The 23,081-nt window shown below is 37.0% G+C and overlaps 1 protein-coding gene across 4 annotated transcripts in view; it reads right to left on the bottom strand.

The window, feature by feature from the left end:
• The window catches only part of CASP8AP2 (caspase 8 associated protein 2), a 63,382-nt gene that overhangs the window by 30,659 nt on the left and 9,642 nt on the right, over positions 1 to 23,081 (bottom strand). For all 4 annotated transcript variants that reach the window (XR_009263117.1, XM_058734712.1, XM_058734713.1 and 1 more), the window contains exons 2-9: positions 22,006 to 22,081; positions 19,671 to 19,753; positions 17,005 to 17,073; positions 12,731 to 12,831; positions 12,109 to 12,183; positions 10,558 to 10,673; positions 4,872 to 7,081; positions 1,138 to 4,264 (exon numbers count right to left, since the gene is read on the bottom strand). Coding sequence is in view for 3 of the 4 variants with exons in the window: in XM_058734712.1 (XP_058590695.1) it covers positions 1,138 to 4,264; positions 4,872 to 7,081; positions 10,558 to 10,673; positions 12,109 to 12,183; positions 12,731 to 12,831; positions 17,005 to 17,073; positions 19,671 to 19,725 (5,753 nt within the window). In the remaining variant the exon portion in view is untranslated. The remainder of the gene's footprint in view (positions 1 to 1,137; positions 4,265 to 4,871; positions 7,082 to 10,557; positions 10,674 to 12,108; positions 12,184 to 12,730; positions 12,832 to 17,004; positions 17,074 to 19,670; positions 19,754 to 22,005; positions 22,082 to 23,081) is intronic.

The raw sequence follows: 23,081 nt of genomic DNA, 5'->3' as shown, positions 1-23,081 counted from the left end.
GGTTACCAGGGGGTTGCTATACAGTTCCCCTAGACCTTTGAGCATGTCCAGGACCAGAGGTTAAGAGCAAAAGCAAAGGGACAGTTTCTAGAGACTTGAGCTAAGCTCAAGGTGACAAGGGAAGAATGTGGGACTCTCGGGGTGCCTGGGTAGCACAGTCGGTTGAGCATCCTACTCTTGATCTGGGCTCTGGTCATGGTCTCATAGTTGTTGAGTTTGATGGGGCTCTGTGCTGATGGAGTAGAACCTGCCTGGGATTCTGTCTCTCCTCTCTGCCCCTCCCCCACTTGTGCTCTCTCTAAATTAATTAATAAAACTTAAAAAAAAAAAAACAAAAAAAAGGATGTGGGACTCTCAAATGGGGCAAAGAGCCAAACACCAACTGTTCCCCAAACATGCATGTCCCCACATTCCACTTCCCTCTCTCCCTCTGCACCCCCTCCCGCTTGCACATGCATGTTCTCCCTATCAAAATAAATATATTTTTAAAAATTAAATGCAATTAATTAAATAGAATAAAACAAATTAAACTAAATAAGTAAAATAAACAAAAATGGTCACCAATTTCAACACGATTCAGTTTCCCTCATTATGCACTCTAGTTAAGTCTGGAGAGCATGAACCTCTAGTCCAATGGTTCACAAATGTAGTCACCTTTAAATCTCCATTTCTTAAAAAGTTTACATGAAAGTCAAGAGGACAACCAATTGATGAAACTTTTTCGAAACTCCTAGTTTAGGGGAAAACTCAAATTACAAATGCACTTTTTGCCCGTTTCACCACCTGTCATTCTTCCTTTCTAAAATGTGGTTATATTCTTCCTTTCTAAAATGTGGTTATACAAGTTCCTTACAAAGAATTTTTAACCAAAAAAGTTAAAAAAAAATTTTTAAAAGAACAGTGAAAAGTTATGTCCATGGTGCTAATGCACATACCTGGTTAAGAGCCACTGCTCTAAACTGTTCTATACTACAGCTGGACTGCACTCTAGAATGCATCCTCTACCAACTTTGGCCACTTTTGAAGTCAGTCCTCACTTGCCTTATTTTAGGATGGGATAAAACTATGATGACATGACAGAACAGATGCCTGGCCTCTCAAAATTTCCTGGTGACTTAAAAGTCTCAAGATTCTTACCTTGTCCATAAAACTATAATTTCTCCCTTCTTTTTAATAACATTCTTTGCAGAAAGGCTTATAGGAGAAGTGGCAGTTGCTGACAGCTCCTCGATCCCTGGGCTTGACTTCAACGATGAGGGATCTTTAGTCACTGCAGGGGCCTTTTTCTTACTGGCTTTCTTTCGGTGAGCTTCACCATTCTCAGCAGAATCATGGGTAATTTTCTTAGTCTTTTCCCTACTGGTTAAGTCTGTTTCCTTTCTCTGTTTTTTATGAGAATGATTTAGATCAGAAAGTTTTTTTCTCTTTTTAGGAGCATTATCCAAAGTCCCAGGCAACACTGAACTATCAGAATTTGATACCGACTCTGGTTTTAAGTCATCCTTTTTTACTTCACATGAACTGGGAGGTTCTGAGGTCAAATCGATACAGGCTTCTTCAACAATGCATTCCAAAGGCCCGTTTGCCACTTGCACCTTTCCTTCCTTAGAGTTATCTTCATCCACACATATCACCTGACATTCCAAGCGTTCAACACCTAAAGCAGGATGGTTACTCTCATTTTTACTTTCACTTGAAACCTCTTGTGTCAAATCAATGAAAGCATCTACAGTATCAGGCTGCATATCATCTAGTATTTGAGCATTCTGATCCAAATTGCCTTCAGAGCATCCCAACTGATCAATATTTAAAACTGTTACTTCTATGAATTCCCCCAAGTTTTTGGTCTCAGTGACTGTATCTTTTGTGAGGTCTATATATGTGTCTGGAAGTTGATCCTCAACAGAATGTGAAATTTCTTCCATTGGAGGCAATTCTTCAATGCTTTCAGGTACTTTTGGTTCCCATACTTGATGCAACTTGAAACACTCATCAGCCACTTCATTACCATGACTCACTTTACCTGAAGCATCTTTAAGAAATTCGTATATATCAGGAACCTGTGTTTGTATCATACAGTCCTGTTCTTCAGGAGCTGATTTACTGCTGTCAACATTATTGTTGGAATTTAATTCCTCCACAGATTTAAAAACTTCATTCTGACATGAAACATATTCTTTCTCCACTGCTTTATCTGCTTCCTTTTCCACTCTTGGCAACGATGCCAATGACTCGTCAGCCACCATATTCTGTTTAAGACTAGGGGAGGTAGATGGTGCAGCACGCCGTATTTTCACAATGAAATGATCATTGGATTTTTCCATTATGACAGCATGCATGGGTAGGTTGGGGTGGTACTGAAAGCCTGGAGTAACAGACCGACTTGTCCATGATGAAGAACAACTTGATTTGCTGCTCGAATTATCAGACTCCAGAGCTAAATGAATATCTTGTTCAGATGCATCCTCTTCTTCAAGTAAGGCATCTTCACTAAAATGGGCACTAATAACTTCTTCAGGAGTTGAACTAGACAAAACTTCAGGCTTTAAGAAACTGAGATGACCATCTGACTTCAGAGGTGATGGTACTGTTAAAGAGACTGCGAGATCTTCAAGAAGTATGGAGGAAATGCAGGGCTTGCTCTTTTCTGAACTACATCCATTATCTTTACTCAAAGCTATATTAGTGGACACTTCAAACATACAACTTTCATCCAACACATCAGGATGAACTGGCAAAGAAAGTCCTGAAGACAAAGATGGACCTTTCTCAGATGACAATAATGACCAATTGTCATCACTAATCATTTTAGGACATGGAGAAACCACCCCTGAAACCAGCTCGTCAGTTGTACAAGTTGGTATAGATTCGCACTTAAGACTCTCCAGCAGCTGTTTTTCTGGAGTCTTTAACTCCCACTCACTTTTTTCATTACAATTAACACTGTTATCCAAAAGATCAGAACCCTGTAACAAACTTTTGAATATTTCACCCATCTGTGCATCGCTCACTAAATTAAAAGTAAGGCTAGATGCTTGCTGTTCAGTAAGAATCTCGAAACTGCGTTCTGGCTTCAAAGCTGCATGCTGGGATGTTTGTGCATCCTCTATGGTGCTGCCTTCCATTTTTCCTGGCTTTGGGATGCTGGGACAGTTTGGTTCCAAGGAGTGTTCTTCAGACTGAGAGTTCTTAATGTTATCAAAGCAAGTGTTAGAACTTTTTTTAATGTCTCGCTTTACTGTGTTAATACTGAAATTATCTTGAGGTTTTTCCTCAGATTTTTTACATCCAAGTGCAGACTTATGATTAACAGAATCTTCCGATTTGGGGGATTTCTCTTTCAGCATTTCTTTGCTGGAGTTGTCCACATTCCCCTTCTGACAGTTTGAATATTGTGCTTTCTCCTTATTTATCTTTTCACGTTTTCCTTCATCACTGTCACTGCCAAAGTTTATGGAATCACAAAACTTTCCTAAGATTTTCTTAAGCTTTCCAAACAAATAATCCAGCTGTTCTTCTACAAATTTCCACAATTTTTTTTTCATATCTGGTAGCTGCTGTTCAAACAAACGATCCACAATGCCATTCTTTTTAACTTGCTTAAGTTTGGATTCTATAACATCACAGAGATTATTCTGTAAGGTAGTCACTGACTTTGAGATCTTGGATAAGTCAAGGTGTTTAATTAGTGATGTAAAACTCAAAATTGCTGACTCGATAATTCTATGAAATTGTATTAATGAAAATTTTACCTTGAATTTCATATAACTTTTCCTTACATGTTTTCTTATCATTCGTAACATGTGCATAATCTCTCGTACAGAAGAGGGTGCAGCAATAATTGGAACTATTTTTTCCAGGCTGGAGGTACTCATGGTCTTATCTTTCCTCTCTGTTTTTGAAGATCTGCTAGATTCACTTTGTCTATTATTATTCCATCTGCTTTTGGTCTGATGAATTTTTATAGATGTTTTCCTAGTGTCTTTACCCAAGTGCATAGTACTTTTCCTACTTCCTGGGTTACTTTTTGCATTCTGGACTTCAGTAGAAGTTCTGGGTTTGGCACTTTTTTCAAAACTTTCTTGTGGTTTAGATTTTTCACTGTCGCTTATAATTTCTCCTTCTTCCAATTCATCTAAAGATGAATTCTTATGGTAGTCTGCATCTGTAAATTTGTCAGATTTGCAAACTGGCTTTTGATTTTCCTTATTGAGATCAGACTTGCTCTTAGAGGTAGATTGAGCCGAATCTGGTGGAAATGTATCTGTGGAAGAGAAAAGTGTATTATAGTCACATGACAACTGAGTTCTAGTCATTTGACATTTCCATACTAAATATAACAAAAACTTAAGTACTGAGGCAACTCATTATTTTAATAGCTTTTTTTTTAGTAGAATGTTAATGACTAATATTTAATCATGTCATATGTCTTTTGTCACCATTTTTAATAGCTTTTTTTTTCTTACTAGTATGTTAATGTTTAATACTTAATCATGTCCTATGTCTTTCCTGGCCTCAGTTGGTACTCAGTGATGGTGTGGTTTGGTCATTTGGATAACCATCAACCAACTGGTGGTCAGGTATCTTTACTTCATGTTAGGATCACCTACTCTATACCATTTGATGATGGCTTTGGAATAAAAAATATATCTGAAAGCAAGCAAAGAGTATTTGAAACAACCTGTCCTACAACTCCCTTGTTTGTAAAAATAAGAGTTATCTAAATTTAGATTAAAGGCTCGATGTACCTCTCTAATTAACAGGGGTCTGAACAATATGTTAACTATGTTATCAAAAAAGAAAAAGCACTAGTTCTTCTTATATATTTTACAGTCTCACAAAAAGTTATAGAACATAATATAAACTATTACCTTTATGACTGTTATTACATAATGAAACTTGAGATGGGCTTTCCAGTCTAAGAACTTTTGCTACAGGTCTCACTGGACTATTCAGAGGACTGATGGCTTCTGGAATAGGCCTCAGGTGATTGAGGTCAATGCTCAAAACTGAATTCTCATCATCATTATATACTGAGTTTGTTTCACCGATTTCCATTCTGTTGTCCACTATCGCAGACTGCTGAAGTGAAGATTCTTGTGTCTCTTTAGGTGAGCAAGGCTCCAAATGACAAGACTTACTTTCATCCAATGGTGTATCTACAAGAGAAGGCTCAAATTTGGGGTTACCATCTTCTGAAAGGGCTACTGGCAAAATTTCAGTTTCTTCAACTGAAGGCTGCAAAATGCTGTCACTGGATTCAGCTACTTTTGTTGCAGAAGGCTCCTTCATCTCCATACCTTCAGAAACACTACAAGAATTTAAATCAACATTTCTTTTAGTATCCAATTCCAAGCCAAAGTTTTGAGAAACATTTGTTTGTAATATGTCCATTACCACAGGAACTGCTTCCCTGGCACCATTAATGGTTTGTTCCATTTCTGTTGATGATGGAAACAAGGATTCTGTTTGTTCCATTTCCACAGGTGCTGAGAAGGAAGTCTCTGTACCACAAATGGGCACATCACAACCCATAGTATTCTCAACAGATTTAACCAACACACTCTCTCCTTCCATTTTCCTTTCTGGATTACTGGTCCTGGGTTCAGATGCAACTGCAAGAGCATCCTTTGGTTCCAATAACTTTGATTTGGTTTCCTCTGCGGTATGTTCACTGACAGAGGAAACACATGTCACTGTTGTCGCCTGAACCAAGCACTCCAAATCACATATGCCACTGGATTTGGGGATATTGGTTATTTTCGGGTGGTTATCCTGAGAAACAGGCTGCTTTTTAGCAGGAGAAAGGGTTAAGTTCAATTTTTCCATAAAACTCAACTTTAAGTCTTTGTTTTTTGTTTCATTTGGACCACTGTCAGCTTTAATTGCAGGCTCTTTATTATCTGCTCCTTCAGAAACCTCATTGTTAGAGACTTCACCTTTATCACTTTTGGGCTCATTCTGTCTCTTTAAATTCGTAGTGGTTTTCTTAGTTTCTTTGCTAGTCTTCTGCAAATGTTCTGTAGGTGTTCTTTTTTCATTTCTTATATGCCTATTTTCTTCTTTGCTTTCTCGTTCTCTTTTCCTCTTATCTTCAGTCCTATGCCGTTCTGCTCTTAAAGGTGTATTTTCCCACTGGTGCACAGCATCAAATTCTTTGGAGTCAGTGTGTTTATGAGTTCTGCTGGATGAAAAAAAGGATGGACATCTTCCTTCTTGAAAACTATGATTACTTACACCCCTATCTCTTTTACAATCTTCCCTTCCTCTTCTCTCTTCTAGATGGTATTTACTTGAATTATGAGATTTTATTTCATTCTTGGAATGAGTAAGTGATGGTCGTTCAGATCTTCTCCAATGATCCTGGTCTTTTACTACGGATTTAGGTTTCTGATCAACTTTTCTTTCTTCTTTGTCTTGAGACTTAAGTTCTTTTCTATTTATAGTTTGTGATCTTTCACTTTGTCTTTCTAGTTTTTTGTCACTTTGAGATTCTACTCGAGTATATGACCTTTCTCTAAAGGTCTCTTTTTCCCAAGAGTTAATGCGTTCATTTTTATAATCCATATCTGTATTACTTTTAAACTTTGAATTTTTACTTTCAGCCTTTGGTTCACCTTTACCATATTTCTCAGGACGTCCTTGTAGCCTTTGACTAGCCTCTGTGTTCCTTGATTCACTATCACCACAACTAGAATTTAAGTCTTTCCGTATTCTATCCGTTCCTCTGCTATATTGGCTATGTCTAATATCTTTTCTCCCTCTTCTATTATCCTCATTTGAGATACTCTCACCAACCTGATAATGGGAACGTGACCAAATGCCATTGTTGCAGTGTTTTTCAGTAAATGGAGACAAATACAAAGTGCTCTTTTTTTCACAATGTGATTTTCCTTCCTTTTCGGGATTTGGCAGTGAAGTGCTATGATGTACATCTTTAGAAACATCACTTTTCACTCTGAGATCAGTCTTTGCACAATCATCCAAATGGGGAGATCTGGATTTAAGATCTTTTGTTTTAACTATATCTGGTGTCCTTAGAGTTTTGTGATTATTTCGAAAATGTGAGAACTCAGACAGTCTGTTGAGAGATAGAAATTCACAACAAAAAACAAAGTTAATTGCTTTTTAATGATCCAGATTTTAATCACATGCAAAACATTTTAAAATTCAGGGGTCCCCATGCTGGCAAAACTGTTTTACTTCATATAAAGATGTGAGTGATGCTTACCAGCTGCCAACTAAATGGGCCTGTTTTCAAAACAAGGAACTCCCTTTCATTTGCTTTGTTCAACAAAGACTAGAGGACCTCTCTGTTCTATCCCAGGCCTTACCAAGGTCTTCCAGACTTCCCTCACCACAGGTGGATAACTGCCAAACTAACCACAGATTCATTTCTTTTAGAACAAATAACATTATTTTCTTGCCCTCACTCACTCTAGTGCAACTGAAACAGAAGGAAAAGTAAAATGTTGCCAGACAACACAATCATAGAGTTCTACGTAGCCCTCTACCCTGGTTTTCTGTTTCACATACAATCCCACAGTAAACCAAAGCATCAATAGCCATCTTAAAGTGCCACATACTATGCAAAAATAAAGAGAAATATAGAGTTGTGATTCTTTCTTAGGGAAATGGCGTGTATTTATTATTTAACCAAAAAGAGTCTAAGTCTTAGGGTTTTATATTAGTGTTTCAGAAAACTGGCAGTTTTCCTAACAATAATATGCAAATAGCTCATTTTAGTTCTCAGTCCATCTTCCTGAACTTCCATAACTTCTCTAAATCTCCATAAATCTAATCCTAATCAGTACTAAATGTACAGAGAACACCAAAATTTAAAAGACTCAGGAGAATAAGGGGAGATTTTAATTAAACAAAAGAGGATATGGGAAATATACAATCTAAAACAATACATAGATCTTACATGGATCTTATAATGGGTTAAGTTATGTTCTCCCCAAAATTCATATGTTCAAGTCCTAACTCCCAGTATCTTACAATGTGACTTTGAGGAGAGGGTCTTTACAGAGGGGAATCAAGTTAAAGAGAGGTCACTAGGGTGAGCCCTAATCCACTATAACTAGTATCCCTATAAAAAAGGGAAATTTGGGGGTGCCTCAGTGGCCCAGTCAAACATCTAGCTCTTTATATCAGCTCAGATCATGATCTCACGGTTCGTGGGATCGAGCCCCACAACGGGCTCTGCACTGACAGCACAGAGCCTGCTTAGGATTTTCTCTCTCCCTCTCTTTCTGCCCCTCCCCAGCATGTGCATGCTAGATAGCATGCTAGATAAAATACTATCAAAAGTTTTAGGGGGAGCCTGGCTCGCTCAGTTGGAAGAGAATGTGACTCTTGATCTTGGGGTCATGAGTTTGAGCCCCACATTGGGTGTACAGATTAGTTAAATAAATAAACTTTAAAAAAAAAAAAAGCTTTATTTAAAACAAACCTTTACATTACACACTTTCCAGAATTTATACTCTTAAATTTTCACCTTACATTATGTATATGTTTTCTATTAAACGTGAGGTTTCAGCCAAATGATAAACACCAGTAGAATACGAGATACAGGTCACAATTAAAAAGTGAAAATAACTGGCAGAATGTTTATTAGGTAAGGTATAACCACATGAATTAATCTAATGACATAAGTCTCATCATTTATTCACCCACAGTTTCTCTCTCCACCCTGTTAAAACATCACAACTATCCCCTAAAAGATTTAAATATGTATAAAATTTCCCCAACATTTCAGGAAGCAATCATACTAGCTGCACTGGTGCGATTTAGTTTAGTAAACACACAGCCATCTTCATTTCCAAAAGGCCTGAAGTGCTTTACAGTATCACACAGTCTACATATAAAATTACCTTCATCCACCTGTCAATCATTTATTGACCATCTGCCATGCGCCAAACTCTGAGCTAAGTGCTTGATAAAATGGTGAAGATACACAGACATGGTCACTGCTCCCATGAAGCTTACAGTTTAGTGAAAAGATAGATACTAAAAGATAATTCTAACCCACAGAGCTCTTAACAGAGATAACAGGGAGATTAGAAAGAGAAAGATACTAAAGAAGTAACCCCATTAATGACTTTAAAAATTCTAAGTGTAAGAGGAATAACAGACTAATAGCCCTGTGAAAAAGACCTGAGGATAGGTTGGTTTTTAGCAAGTGGAGGATGGGAAACAGGTGGCAAAGGCAGAGCTCATGGTACATCCAAGGAACCAAAAGAATGCAGAAATTCCAGAGCTATGATGCCTAGGGCAAAGGTAAACACTAAAGGCAAGGCCTGAAAAGTAGTTTAGAACCGTATTGGGAAGAGTCTTGTGGGCCACGTTCAGATTTATGATCTTTTATCCTAAGAACAATGAGAATCCATTGATGTATTTTAATTAAGAAAGAGGGTAGGATGGAGTAATTCTATGATAGTGAGATGTTCAGTGTGGTTTAAAAAGTGTTCTGTGTGGGGCTTTTATACTGAGAAGAGATGAACCAGAGGTGGAAAAGAGCAAGAATGGATGCAGAAATACCAGCACAAAGACTACTGCCAGATGAGAGTTGATAGGTAACAATGATGGTAAAATCGGAGAGAAATGAGTAATTTGAGAGATTATAAAGACATAAAAATCAGCAGAACATGGTAATGAATTAGGTCTGAGGGACGATTAGAGAGGTAAGGGTCAATGACAGCTTCTAGGCACGGTGACTATGTGTCCCAGTTTGCCAAGTAATCTCAGTGCAATTATTAATAGCATGCCCTTCTACTCTCAAAAGGGTCCTGGTGTGGGCAATAAATTAAATGGCCAGTCTACCCCTAGGTCTCTGGTTTACACCAGCTGAATAAATGATGGAGAACCCACTGAGTAAGAAACAACTGAAGAGGTTTGATCATAAATTCCATTTTGAATGAGGTAATTTTGAAAATTCTGTATAGATGTGAAGTAGTTATTTCTATATAAATGGAACTGATGTAGTAGGAGTGAGATTACTTCAAATGAATATACTGACAGAGAAAGGAAAAGACATAGGTCTGAGTTTTAAGAATTCCAACCTAGTCAAGTACAGAAGAATAAACCTCAAGTTAGGAAGAAAATTAAGAACCATGAAAGCCAAATCAAGAGACTATTTTCAAGAAAAGGTCAATTATGTCATATAATGTGTGAGGGTAGTTAAAATGAGAAATCAAAACTATTTGATAGACTTAGAGGCAGTCACCGTTGAGCAAAATGACAGCTATTTGGGTGTACCAATGGAGGCAGAAGTCAGAGTGAAAGGGGGTCAAGAGTGAGTAGAAACATAAAATGAAGACAGCAAGTTTAGATAACTGCTTTGGAGGTTTGACTATGCAAGGGAAGGAAACATGAAATTCTCTGGAAAATACTGCCCCCAACCAAAATTTTAAAAAGAGAGAGAATATTAGTCATAGTAAAACCTTAAAGACTTAATAAAATGCATGATTTTCATCTTTCCACTCAAAAGTTTAAAATATTCCACATATCAACAGCCATGTAATTCATAAACAGATCCACACCCCTCAATTATACCTTTGGTGAAGATTATTTATTTCTTCATCCTTGCGATTTATTTCCACTCTAGCAGTTTTGATAAGTGCTGAAATATTCTTCTTAAGAGACTGGTTTTCATTTTTTAAGCTGAAATTCTAAACATCATAAAATATATTTAAAGTATATATATAAATAAAGTATAGGTCTACAGGATTATTAAACTTTTACTTATATAATACAGCTAATGTTTACTGAAAGCTCTAACTGCAAGCCAGGCATCACGTTTTTTATCTTGTGTGATTCCAAAAAAAGTCCTACGAGAAAGAAGTACTATTATGTTCATTATACAGCTGAGATTCAAAGATAACAGACACCAAACAAAGGCCATTTCAAGTGAAACTACTTAAAACATGGATCAAGGGGCACCTGGGTGGCTGTCAGTTAAGCACCCAAGTCTTGATATTGGCTCAGGTTGTGATCTCGTAGTCATGAGATAAGACACTGCACTGAGCATGGAACCTGCTTGGGATTCTCTCTCCCCTTCTCTCTCTGCCCCTCTCATACACACCTGCGTGCACATGCTCTCTCTCTCAAAATAAATAAACATTAAAGAAAAAAAAAAAGCCAGGTTCAAAATGAAAAGACAATAACAAGAAAAAAGTTCTGCCTGGGTTATTACCTTGAAAACTGAAGATAAAAATGATAAGGCTTTATTATACTTAACAACTCACGTTTAACTTACAACAATGTACTAATTCTCAAATGAACAAAGAATGAATTTAGGATTGGCTAGTTATTTGGGAGGAAAGGGAAACGAAGAGAAACAACTTTACCAAAATAAATAAATAAATAAATAAATAAATAAATAAATAAATAAATAAAAATCAAAACAAGACATGACATTCCTGTATTCTGCAGCACGCTCACCAAAAAAGTCACTCTTGAGAAAATATGAAGGTATCACCACCTTCCCCCAACAGCCATTCTAAATCTTTGCTCCTTAAACCATTCCCTTTTAAAACACTTGGTATCGGGGCTCCTGGGTGGCTCAGTCACTTAAAGTGTCCAAATCTTGATTTCGGCTCATGCCATAATCTCACAGTTCATGGGTTCAAATCCCATATTGGGCTCCACGCTGATAGAACAGGGCCTGCTTAGAATTCTCCCTCTCTCTCCCTCCCTCTCTCTCTGCCCCTCCCAACTTGTGTTCTCTCTCTCAAAATAAATTAAAAAAAAAACAAAAAACAAAAAAAATACCTGGTATCATCTCCATTAATGTTCTATTATTTGTTAACTAGTGTAACAGATTTTTATGCCAGTGCCATTTAACGAATCAGTTTTCCAATATCATTTTCAGTGACACAGAAAATAATGCATGTTTCTGCATATTTGCTATATAATTCAACACTAAAAAGAAGAATTTCCTTATAAACCGCCAACACTTAGGCATTTTAATTTCTAACAAAAAAAAATTATTACATTTTGATTTTAAAATAACACAAAAGGCCCTAGGGCCTCAATAAAACTTCCCTTCAATGACTGGAGCAGTAAAAGAAAACAGAGAGGCAAAAATACTCATTATAATCCTACCTGTGTCTGTATTTCCTTAAACTTTTTCATCAGCTCTTTCATTTGCAGCTGACATTTACCATATTCTACTTGCAACTGTAAGATATAAAAAGATTAAGCATCATCCTAAATTATTTTCTTAGCTTATATGACACTTCAGAATATTTTAAAATTTAGAAAATCAACCCCCTACAAAGGATAGACAAGGTCTATTTCTACTAACAGATATTTAGTAAAACTACTCGTTTTTAACATTGTCTCAACCAAAACACATCTTGTTAAGTTTCACATTCAATCTCCAGACCTTAAAATTCAAATAAGGTAGAAAGAAATTCATCTGAATTAAGTCTTGGGACATATTATAACTTAGTACAAATCATGAAAAGATAAAATGTTTTATCATACTGACTGCCTGTTGAGGTTTTATATATTCACTTAAATTTAATCAAGCAAAATTATAACTAAATTTAGACAAGCATTCAGAAAAGATTTTAAAAAGCAGATCTGAAGACAGAAACTTAAATATTCTTTTAGACTAAGAGCTATTTCTTCAACACAGAATGTTTAATAATAAGCTGATGTCTGCACTTCAGAAGCTACAAAAGGTTAAAATAACTCTGTCCTTAATTCTGGCAACCCATACATCATTATATGTTGCCTCCTTTGCAGTTCCTTCTTCAGTCAGGATTTCTTCATATAAATCCAAACAATTTCTGGATGGTACACACGATTTGGAAGCACTGTCTAAAACAAACATACAAAAAGCCCTTAAATTAAAACATGTACTTTGAGATTCAATGCAATTCCTATCAGAATTCCAATGTCATTTTTCACAGAAATAGAAATAACAATCCTAAAATTCGTATGAAATGACAAGACTGCAAATAAAAAAGCTGTCTTGAAAAAGAAGACCAAAGCTGTAGGCATCACATTTCCTGATCTCTAATTATCATACAAAGCTATAGTAATCAAAACTGTATGCTATTGGCATAAAAACAGGTATAGAGATCAATGGAGCAGAATACAGAACCCAGAAATAAATACAGTAAATTTATGTATGACAGACAAGTGAAGAATATACAATGGGGAATAGATAAGCTCTTTCCATAAATGGTATTGAGAAAACTGGACCCCTATCTTACTCCATGCACAAAAATCAACTCCAAATGGTTTTTTTTTTTTTAATTTTTTAAAATTTACATCCAAATTAGTTAGGATATATCATCAACAATGATTTCAGGAGTAGATTCCTTAGTGCCCCTTACCCATTTAGCCCATCCCCCCTCCACAACCCCTCCAGTAACCCTCAGTTTGTTCTCCATATTTATGAGTCTCTTCTGTTTTGTCCCCCTCCCTGTTTTTACATTTTTTGTTTCCCTTCCCTTAGGTTCATCTGTTTTGTTTCTTAAAGTCCTCATATGAATGAAGTCATATGATTTATGTCTTTCTCTGACTAATTTCACTTAGCATAATACCCTCCAGTTCCACCCACGTAGTTGCAAATTCTTTTTGATTGCCAAGTAGTACTCCATTGTATATATATACCACATCTTCTTTATCTATTCATCCATCAGTGGACACTTGGGCTCTTTCCATACTTTGGCTATTGTTGATAGTGCTGCTATAAACATGAGGGTGCATGTGTCCCATTGAAACAGCACACCTGTACCCCGTGGATAAATGCCTAGTAGTGCAATTGCTGGCCCGTAAGGTAGTTCTATTTTTAGTTTTTTGTGGAACCTCCATACTGTCTTCCAGAGTGGCTGCACCAGCTTGCATTCCAAATGGGATTTAAATGTGAGACCCAAAAAGTCTTAGGGAAAAAAAAAAGGAAGGGGGTAAGCTCCTAGACATCAGTCTTGGCAAAGATTTTCTGGATTTGACACCAAAAACAAGGGAAACAATAGCAAAAATAACAAGTAGGACTACATCAAATTACAAAGCTGCAGCATAGGAAAGAAAACCATCAACAAAGTGAAAGGCAACCCACAGAATGGGAGAAAATATTTGCAAATTAAGTATCTGACATAGGGTTAATATCCAGAATATATAAAGAACTCATACCACTCAACAGCCAAAGGGGAAAAAAAAAATCTGACAGAAAAATGGGCAGAGAAACTGAATAGACATTTTCCCAGAGACATACAAATGGCCAACAGGAACATGGAAAAGTGCTCAACCTGACTAACTGTTAGGGAAATGCAAATCAAAATCACAATGAGATAACACCTTACACCTGCTAGAATGGCTATCACCAAAAAGAGGAGATAAAAGCTATAGAATAGGGAATATAATCAATAATATTGTAATAACTTTGTATGGTGACAAATAGTAACTACACTTACCATGATGAGCACTGCATTAGGTACAGAATTGTCAAATCACTATTTTGTACACTTGAAACTAATATAACACTGTATGTCAACTATACTTCAATAAAATAAATGAGTAAGTAAAAAATAAAAAGCACCAAACACTTGCCACACTTAGTAAGTAAATGTTCAGTAAAGACTGCTGTTATCAGAGACCTCCCCGATTAAAAAAAAACAAAAACCAAAAAACAACCATGAGATAACAAGTGTTGGCAAGGATGTGGAGAAAATAGAATACTTGTGCAAGATTGGTGGGAATGTAAACCAGTGCAGCTACAATGGAAAACACTACGGAGGTTCCTCAAAAACTTAAAAATAGAAATATGATTCAGTAATCCCACCTCTGGGTATTAATCCAAAGGACATAAAAGGGCACCTGGGTGGCTCAATTGGTAAAGCGCCTAACTTCGGCTCAAGTGGAAGTGGTTCATGGGTTCAAGCCCTGCATCAGGCTCTCTGCAGTGTACAGAAAGCTATCTGTAATCAAATGCTCTACCACTAGACTATGACTATGGTGATCATTTCACATTATATACAAATACTGAATAATTATGTTGTATGCCTGAAACTAATATGTAATAGAGTCATAAATATGATCTCACAGTTCATGGGTTTGAGCCCCATATAGGGTTTTTGCTGTCAGTGCAGAGCCCACTTCAGATCCTCTGTCCCCCCCCCTCTCTCTGCCCCTTCCCCACTCAATTTCTCTCTTTTCCTCTCTTTCTCTCTCTCAAAATAAATAAATAAAAACTTAAAAAAAAAAAAAACCCAGGATCTCAAAGAGATATCTGCACACCCATGTTCACTGCAGCATTATTCATAATAGCCAACATATGGAAACAACCTAAGTGTTCATTAACAGATGGTTAAAAGAGATGTGGCATATGTATACAATGGGATATTATTCAACCATGAGAAAGAAGGACCTCCTGCCATTTGCACTAACATGGACAGACCTTGCAGGCATTATGCTAATTGAAATAAGTCAGAAAGAGAAAGACAAATAGCACATGACATCAACTTGTATGTGAAATATAAAAATGCCAAATACATAGAAACAGACTAGAACAGTGGTTACCAGGGGCTGGGGTGACAGAAGAGATATTGATCAAAGAGTATGAACTTCCAGGGGCCCTTGGGTGGCTCAGTTGGTTGAGCACTCTTGATTTCAGCTCAGGTCATGATCTCATGGTTTGTGAGTTCTAGCCCCACATCAGGCTCAGTATTGACAGGGAAGAGCCTACTTGGGATTCTCTCTCTCCCTCTCTCTCTGCCCCTCCCCTGCTCATGCTCGTTTGTGCTCTCTCTCTAAATAAATAAATAAATAAACTTTAAAAAACCAGAATATAAACTTCTAGCTATAAGATAAATAAGGTTTAGGGATCTAAAACACAGCAGAGTGATGATAGTTAATCATACTGTGTGTATTACATACTTAAAAGTTGCTAAGAGAATAGATCTTAAATGTTCTCACCACAAAAGAGAGATGGTAATTATGTCACATAATTGATGCAGGCTAATTATATCACATAATTGACGCAGGTAATTATGTCACATAATTTAGCTAAGGCTAAAGTGGTAATCATTTTGCAACGTATAAGTGTATCAAATCAATACTTAAACTTACACAATGTTACGTGTTAACTATATCTCAATAAAGGTGGGGAAAATAGAAAATATGCGTCAAGCTTTTTGATGTTGTGTCTACTGCAAATCAAAGGGCTATATATTTCTGCATCTCCTGCATTTCATCCAAATCTATACTGATTGGTTGGAAAGCCAATTTACCTAAAATACTTATGACAACAAATCAGATGTGAGGACCATATTTGTTCAAAGCTTTGAGAGATTTGATTATGGAAAGGTTTCTAATTTGGATAGGTCATTAGACTCTCTCCATACCACTCTTACTGATACATTTGTTTGTTTGTTTAATGTTTATTTTTGAGAGAGAGAGCGAGACAGAGAGAGAGAGCGAGCCAGCAAGCGAGCAAGCACAAATGGGGGAAGGGCAGAGAGAGAGAGGGAGATCAGAATCTGAAACAGGCTCCAGGCTCTGAGCTGTCAGCATAGAGGCCTGACAGGGCCTCGAACTCACAATGCAGGGCTCGAACTCACAAACCACGAGATCATGACCTGAACCAAAGCTGGATGTCCAACCAACTGAGTTACCCAGGCCCCTCTTACTGATACATTTGAAAACACTTATAGTAACTACCCTTTTCAAAAGTTCTAATATGTAAGCCATGACAGTATGAGTAGTAATATATGTATAGACACCACCAGCAGCTGCATTTCAATGTACAAAATATACTTGCTCTAGGTCCAATTAAATCTAAGACCTAGATGAATAGCAAAACTGAGTGCTAATTTGTTTTAGTGATCAAACTTAGGTCAAAAAAATAATTACCTAAGTATAACCATTTCAAAGAATGGGCAAATTGTTCAGGAACTATGTATTACTCCAAGAATTGGCAACAACAAAATAAATACTTCCCATACACTGACCAAAGAAAATGAAACTTTTATTTTAGAATTTACATACCAGAAACAGCACTGTCCAACCCAGCATATATGTCCAAAGAACCTTCATCATTATTTTTAAGAGGAGAAGCTGCAGGAAAATCAAAGATAATTAAAACTGACTTCATGCAGTTAGTGAAGTTTTTCTAATCCAGGAAAAGACAGAGACTTTATTAGTCTTATACCAAAAAACACAATTATTTACAATTTTTAAACATCCTTATAAATAGAAAGATCTCAATACACAGATTTATGACTCCATTACGTAAGATTTAGACTTAAAAACTCACTTTCAAAAACAAACTTGTGAGATGGTTCCAATTCCAATAATAGCAGAGTGGTTCTATCAGACCAATCCTCCTGCTGATAACAACTATAAACTCTAAGCAAATTATTAAAAGCTATCTGTAGTCAAATGCTCTGCCACTACACTATCATTGTGGTGATCATTTCACATTATATACAAATACTGAATCATTATGTTGTATTCCTGAAACTAATAGGATGTTATAAGTATAATTATACCTCAATTAAATAAGAAAAAAAAGGCAATCTGAAAATCTAAAAACAATCCATAGAGGGCAAAAACTGAATGGGAGACAACACCTGAAAGGAGAAAACAGTCTTGTATGCATTCCCTATCCCCCTTTATTAAAATTTTTTGTAAAAGGATAAGCCCTAGTTGGAGCCACAATGAGCAGTGAAAGCTTAAATGGAAACCTCTGGTCCTAACAGCTTGAATAATGACAGAAAAAAATTGGGGAATGATAACAGCAACTAGAAACTAAGAAAGAAAATCCAGAAAGAGTATTCCCCAATTTGTGCCCAAATCTCCAAGTGACCTCCAAACTACATAAGTAAAGGTGAGAACTCCAAAATGTCCAGTTAAAGCTAAAATATCTGAACAGAGTTTTCAGCTGCTATCCACTACAGGTAAGACAGAAGTTTACGTTCAGCCAAGTTAAATACTTGCTAAAAGTAAAAACAATATAGCATAATCCAGTGTCTCTAGAACATAACAGAATTGAGCATCCAGAATGCAATCCAAAAATTACTACATAGGAAATCTTGGCAGAGAAACAGAAACCATTAAAACAAAGAATGAGGGATGCCTGACAGGCTCAGTTGGTGGAGTGCAACTCTTGATTTTGGGGTCATGAGTTTGGGCCCCACAATGGATGTAGAGATTACTAAAATTAAATAAATAAAAAATAACTAAAACAAACAAAGAATGAAAATCCTAAAACTGAAAAGTGCAATATCTAATGCAAAAAAAAAAAGAAAAAAAATTTTCACTGAAGGTGATTAACAGTAGAGCCAGTGAACTTGAAGGTAAATCAATAAAAATTACCCAATCTGAAGAATAGAGAGAAAAAGATTTAAAACAAATAAACAACAACAAATGTCTTAGTAACCTTAGTAATATCAAAAGTTCTCACATACTGTATATCTGCAGTCCAAGAGGAAAAGAGAGAATGGGGAGGAAAATGATACTGAAAAGCCATTAGAGGATACTAGGACTAGAAACGATAAATAACAGAGTAAATATAAATAACAAATTTTTCTTAATTTCTTTTAATTCCTCTTAAGTTTTTAAAGATACGTAGAATGATATAAAGTAAAAATTGAAGCTCTGTATCATGAGGTTTATGACATCTTTAACATAAAAGGATGGATGAAGGTTAAATAAAACTATACATACAAGATTCTACATCTTAGGTGAAAAAGTACAATACTAGGAAGTAGACTACAAAATGTTAAAGAGGTATACTCCAATCCCTTAAGCAGCCACTAAAAAATAATGCAAAGAGGTGTTGTAGCCCAAAAAGCTAATATATAAATTAGAATGAAATTCTAAAATATATTCAACATTTGAAAGAAGGTAAGAAAATCAGAAGGAAAAAAAAAAGATGAGAAAAACAAAGTATTAAAATGATAGATTAGGGGCGCCTGGGTGGCGCAGTCGGTTAAGCATCCGACTTCAGCCAGGTCACGATCTCGCGGTCTGTGAGTTCGAGCCCCGCGTCGGGCTCTGGGCTGATGGCTCGGAGCTTGGAGCCTGTTTCCAATTCTGTGTGTCTCCCTCTCTCTCTGCCCCTTCCCCGTTCATGCTCTGTCTCTCTCTGTCCCAAAAATAAATAAAAACCGTTGAAAAAAAAAATTAAAAAAAAAAATAAATAAATAAAATGATAGATTAAAATCCAATCATAATAATAAAGAAAATGTTGGGGTTACCTGGTAAAACAGGAACAAAAATAGCAGATTAAATAAAAGTATTATATCAATGTTAAATTTACTGAAATTTTGATAATTGTGCTGTTCTTATATTAAAAAACCCAAGTTTTTCTTATGAAATACACACTTAAGTATTTGGGAGTAAAGGACCATAATGTATTTAACTTACTCAAGAGTAACAAATACCTATTTTATATTTCTTTGGATAGAAAAATAAATATCATTACCACTCATATTGACAAAGTTGTTTATCTCATTATATTTGAGAGCCTTAAAAGCCCTGTAATAATAAGAAAGCTCACATTTACTAAACATTTCCTATTTGCCAGGCACCTTACTATGTTAATTCATTTATGTGTGGGAAGAAAGAGTTGATGACAGTGTTTTCAATGAGAATAAATGATTTTGCAATTAAATACACTTAGAAAGACAGTTCAGAAAGACAGGTCTTACCAGAAAAGACATCAAATAAACTTGTTCCATCACCATTGTCATCATCTGCTGCCATGATCCTATTTCCTTTTGACAGTCGCCATCTAAAGCATGAAATATAAAGATTTTTCCATTGTTAAAATCAACCTCACAATTCAGAGAATAAACCTAGCTTTCAGTTAAAAAGCAATTTTTAGGGGCACCTGGGTGGCTCAGTCGGTTAAGTGTCTTACTTTGGCCCAGGCCGTGATCTTGCAGTTCACGAGTTCAAGCCCCGCATCAGGCTCGGTGCTGACAACTCGGAGCCTGGATCCTGCTTCAGATTCTGTGTCTCCCTCTCTCTCTGCCCCTGCCTTGCTTGCACTGTGTCTCCCTCTCTTTCTCTCTCAAAAATAAACATTTAAAAAAATCGTTTTTAGGGGCGCCTGGGTGGCTCAGTCAGTTAAGCAGCCGACTTCAGCTCAGGTCAGATCTCGCGGTCCGTGAGTTTGAGCCCCGCGTCGGGCTCTGGGCTGATGGCTCAGAGCCTGGAGCCTGCTTCCGATTCTGTGTCTCCCTCTCTCTCTGCCCCTCCCCCATTCATGCTCTGTCTCTCTCTGTCTCAAAAATAAATAAAATGTTAAAAAAAAAAAAATTTTTTTAAATCGTTTTTAAAAACAGCAATTTTTAAATTTGGACACAATGAATAAGTTCACTCTCTACCATCACTTCAAAAAAAGTGCCTACTGTTTTCCAAAAGCTTAAGCTTACTTATCATGGCTAAACCATGTCACAAAGTAAATGATACTAATTTTATAAAATAGACCAAAATACAAATTAATTTTTATACAAAAATAAGCTAAATACTAAATAAGTACTAAATAAGTACAACTACATGATGAGTTCTGTGAGTCCTCTTAGCAAATCATCAAACCTGGGAGCAGTCTGGGGAACTCCAGACATACGTGTTTTCACCAATAAGAGAGTAAGACAGGTAAATAGTAAAGAATTTGAGGGGCGCCTGGGTGGTGCAGTCGGTTAAGCGTCCGACTTCAGCCAGGTCACGATCTCGCGGTCTGTGAGTTCGAGCCCCGCGTCAGGCTCTGGGCCGATGGCTCGGAGCCTGGAGCCTGTTTCCGATTCTGTGTCTCCCTCTCTCTCTGCCCCTCCCCCGTTCATGCTCTGTCTCTCTCTGTCCCAAAAATAAATAAAAAATGTTGAAAAAAAAAAAATTAAAAAAAAAAAAAAGAATTTGATACCATACTAGGGTTTGTAAAGATGTGACAAAAGACATACTCTCATACATCACCCAAGTATATACTTGCACAAACTCCATGGAGGCAATTTGACAATAGCTATCAAGTTTTTATATGCACATAATCTTTGACCCAACAAATCATATCTAGTAACTCATTCTGAGAGATATACAAGCACATGGTTACAAAATATATATACAGGAAAATTCAATGTAGTGCTATTTGTAGCAAGAAAAAAGCAACAGAAGTATCCAAAACAGCTAAAAAAAAAAAAAGAAAGAAAGAAAGAAAGAAAGAAAGAAAGAAAGAAAGAAAGAAAGAAAGAAAGAAAAAGAAAACCTGACTTATCTGACATTTTCCATTCTGCCAGTAAAGTCTGATGAATGATGCCTGTGGTCAATGAACTATGGCCACTGTGGATACGGACAGTCATTAAGAATACCTGCACCTGTATATTTCTGCTCCCACCAACTGAGATATAGGCTTATCGATAGCCAGATCACATTTAGTACCAAATCCAATTATGCAGGTTTCCTTATTTCTCTAAGTAATAGTATTATGAAAGATTATATTGCCAAAGGAAGTTCTTTTCCAGTAAAAACTAAGCTGAATGCTTTGAAAAGATTCATAGGTGCGCAGAAAGATACACACACGATTGCTTGTCAAATCAAGTGAAGGTGAGATAATCCAAAATAATGGAAGAGAAAACCTAATCTGTACTCACACTGATTAACAAGTATCTAGGGGCGCCTGGGTGGCTCAGTAGGTTGAGCATCAGACTTCAGCCCAGGTCATGATCTCACAATTCATGAGTTTGAGCCCTGCATCAGGCTCTGTGCTGACAGCTCAGGGCCTGGAGCCTGCTTCAGATTCTGTGTCTCCCTCTCTCTCTGCCCCTACCCAGCTCGTGCTCTGTCTTTCCCTTTCTCTTTCTCTTTCTCTCTCTCTCTCTCTCTCTCCTCTTTCAAAAATAAATAAAAACATTAAAAAAGGAAAAAAAGAAAAAAACAAGTATCTAAATTCTTACTCCATTTTAATTAAAGAAGGAAGGAAGGGAGGGATGGAAATCATAAGCAATGTCTTATAGGTGTGGTTTATGCAAGAAAGAAGTCAGGGGGCACCTGGCTCAGCTGGTAAAGCATTTGACTCTTGATCTCGAGGTCATGAGTTCAAGCCCCACGCTGGGTATACAGCTTACTTAAGAAAAAAAAAGAAAGAAAGAAGTCAGAACTCTAATCACTGGACTCATTCTCAAAGAAAAAGTCATGGTTCTATCACAAGAGATACAATTTATGTTACTACTTTTAAATACAATCAAAGTATATATCTTTTTTTAAAGATGTTTATTTATATTTAGAGAGAGAGAAACAGTGTTCGTCTGAAAGTGGGGCAGGGACAGAGAGGGAGAGAGAGAGAACATCTCAAGCAGGCTCCACGCTGTTGGCACAGAGCCTGACGCAGGGCTCAATACCATGAACAGTGAGATCACGACCTGAGCAGAAATCAAGTCAGACGCTTAACCAACTGAGCCACCCAGGCACCCCTAAAGTATATCGTTTTATTCATTACTCACATTCCCCATTGCAACACTTTTTCCAATTAGCTGATTTGATTAACTGTTATAATATAGTCTGTACAATAATTACAAATGGCATAATCATATTTGTCAAATAACAGAACTAACTCTTGGTAAAGCAAAACTACTGACACAGCAGAAACTCACAGGCTTTCTAACAGTAACTTATTACCAGCTATAAACCGTCATATGGGGGCGCCTGGGTAGCTCAGTCAGTCGGTTAAGCAGCCAGCTCTTGATTTCAGCTCAGGCCATCTCACAGGTTCAGGAGTCTGAGCCCAGAGCCCTACATCGGGCTCTGGGCTCACAGTGACGAGCCTGCTTTGGATCATCTGCCTCTCTCTCTGCCTCTTTCCCGTTCACATGCATGCATGTTCTCTCCCTCTCTCTCTCAAAAATAAATAAATGTTAAAAAAAAATAAAAGTGGTGCCTGGGTGGCTCAGTCGTTAGGCAACCAGCTTTGGCTCAGGTCATGATCTCATGGCTCGTGGGTTTGAGCCCCCTGTCAGGCTCTGTGCTGACAGCTCAGAGCCTGGAGCCTGCTTCAGATTCTGTGTCTCCCTCTCTCTCTGCCCGTCTCCTACTCGCAACTCTGTCTCTCTCTCTCAAAAATAAACACA

The sequence above is a fragment of the Neofelis nebulosa genome, chromosome 6 (assembly GCF_028018385.1).
Source record: "Neofelis nebulosa isolate mNeoNeb1 chromosome 6, mNeoNeb1.pri, whole genome shotgun sequence".
NCBI lineage: Eukaryota > Metazoa > Chordata > Mammalia > Carnivora > Felidae > Neofelis > Neofelis nebulosa.
This window is presented reverse-complemented; position numbering and strand designations above follow the sequence as displayed.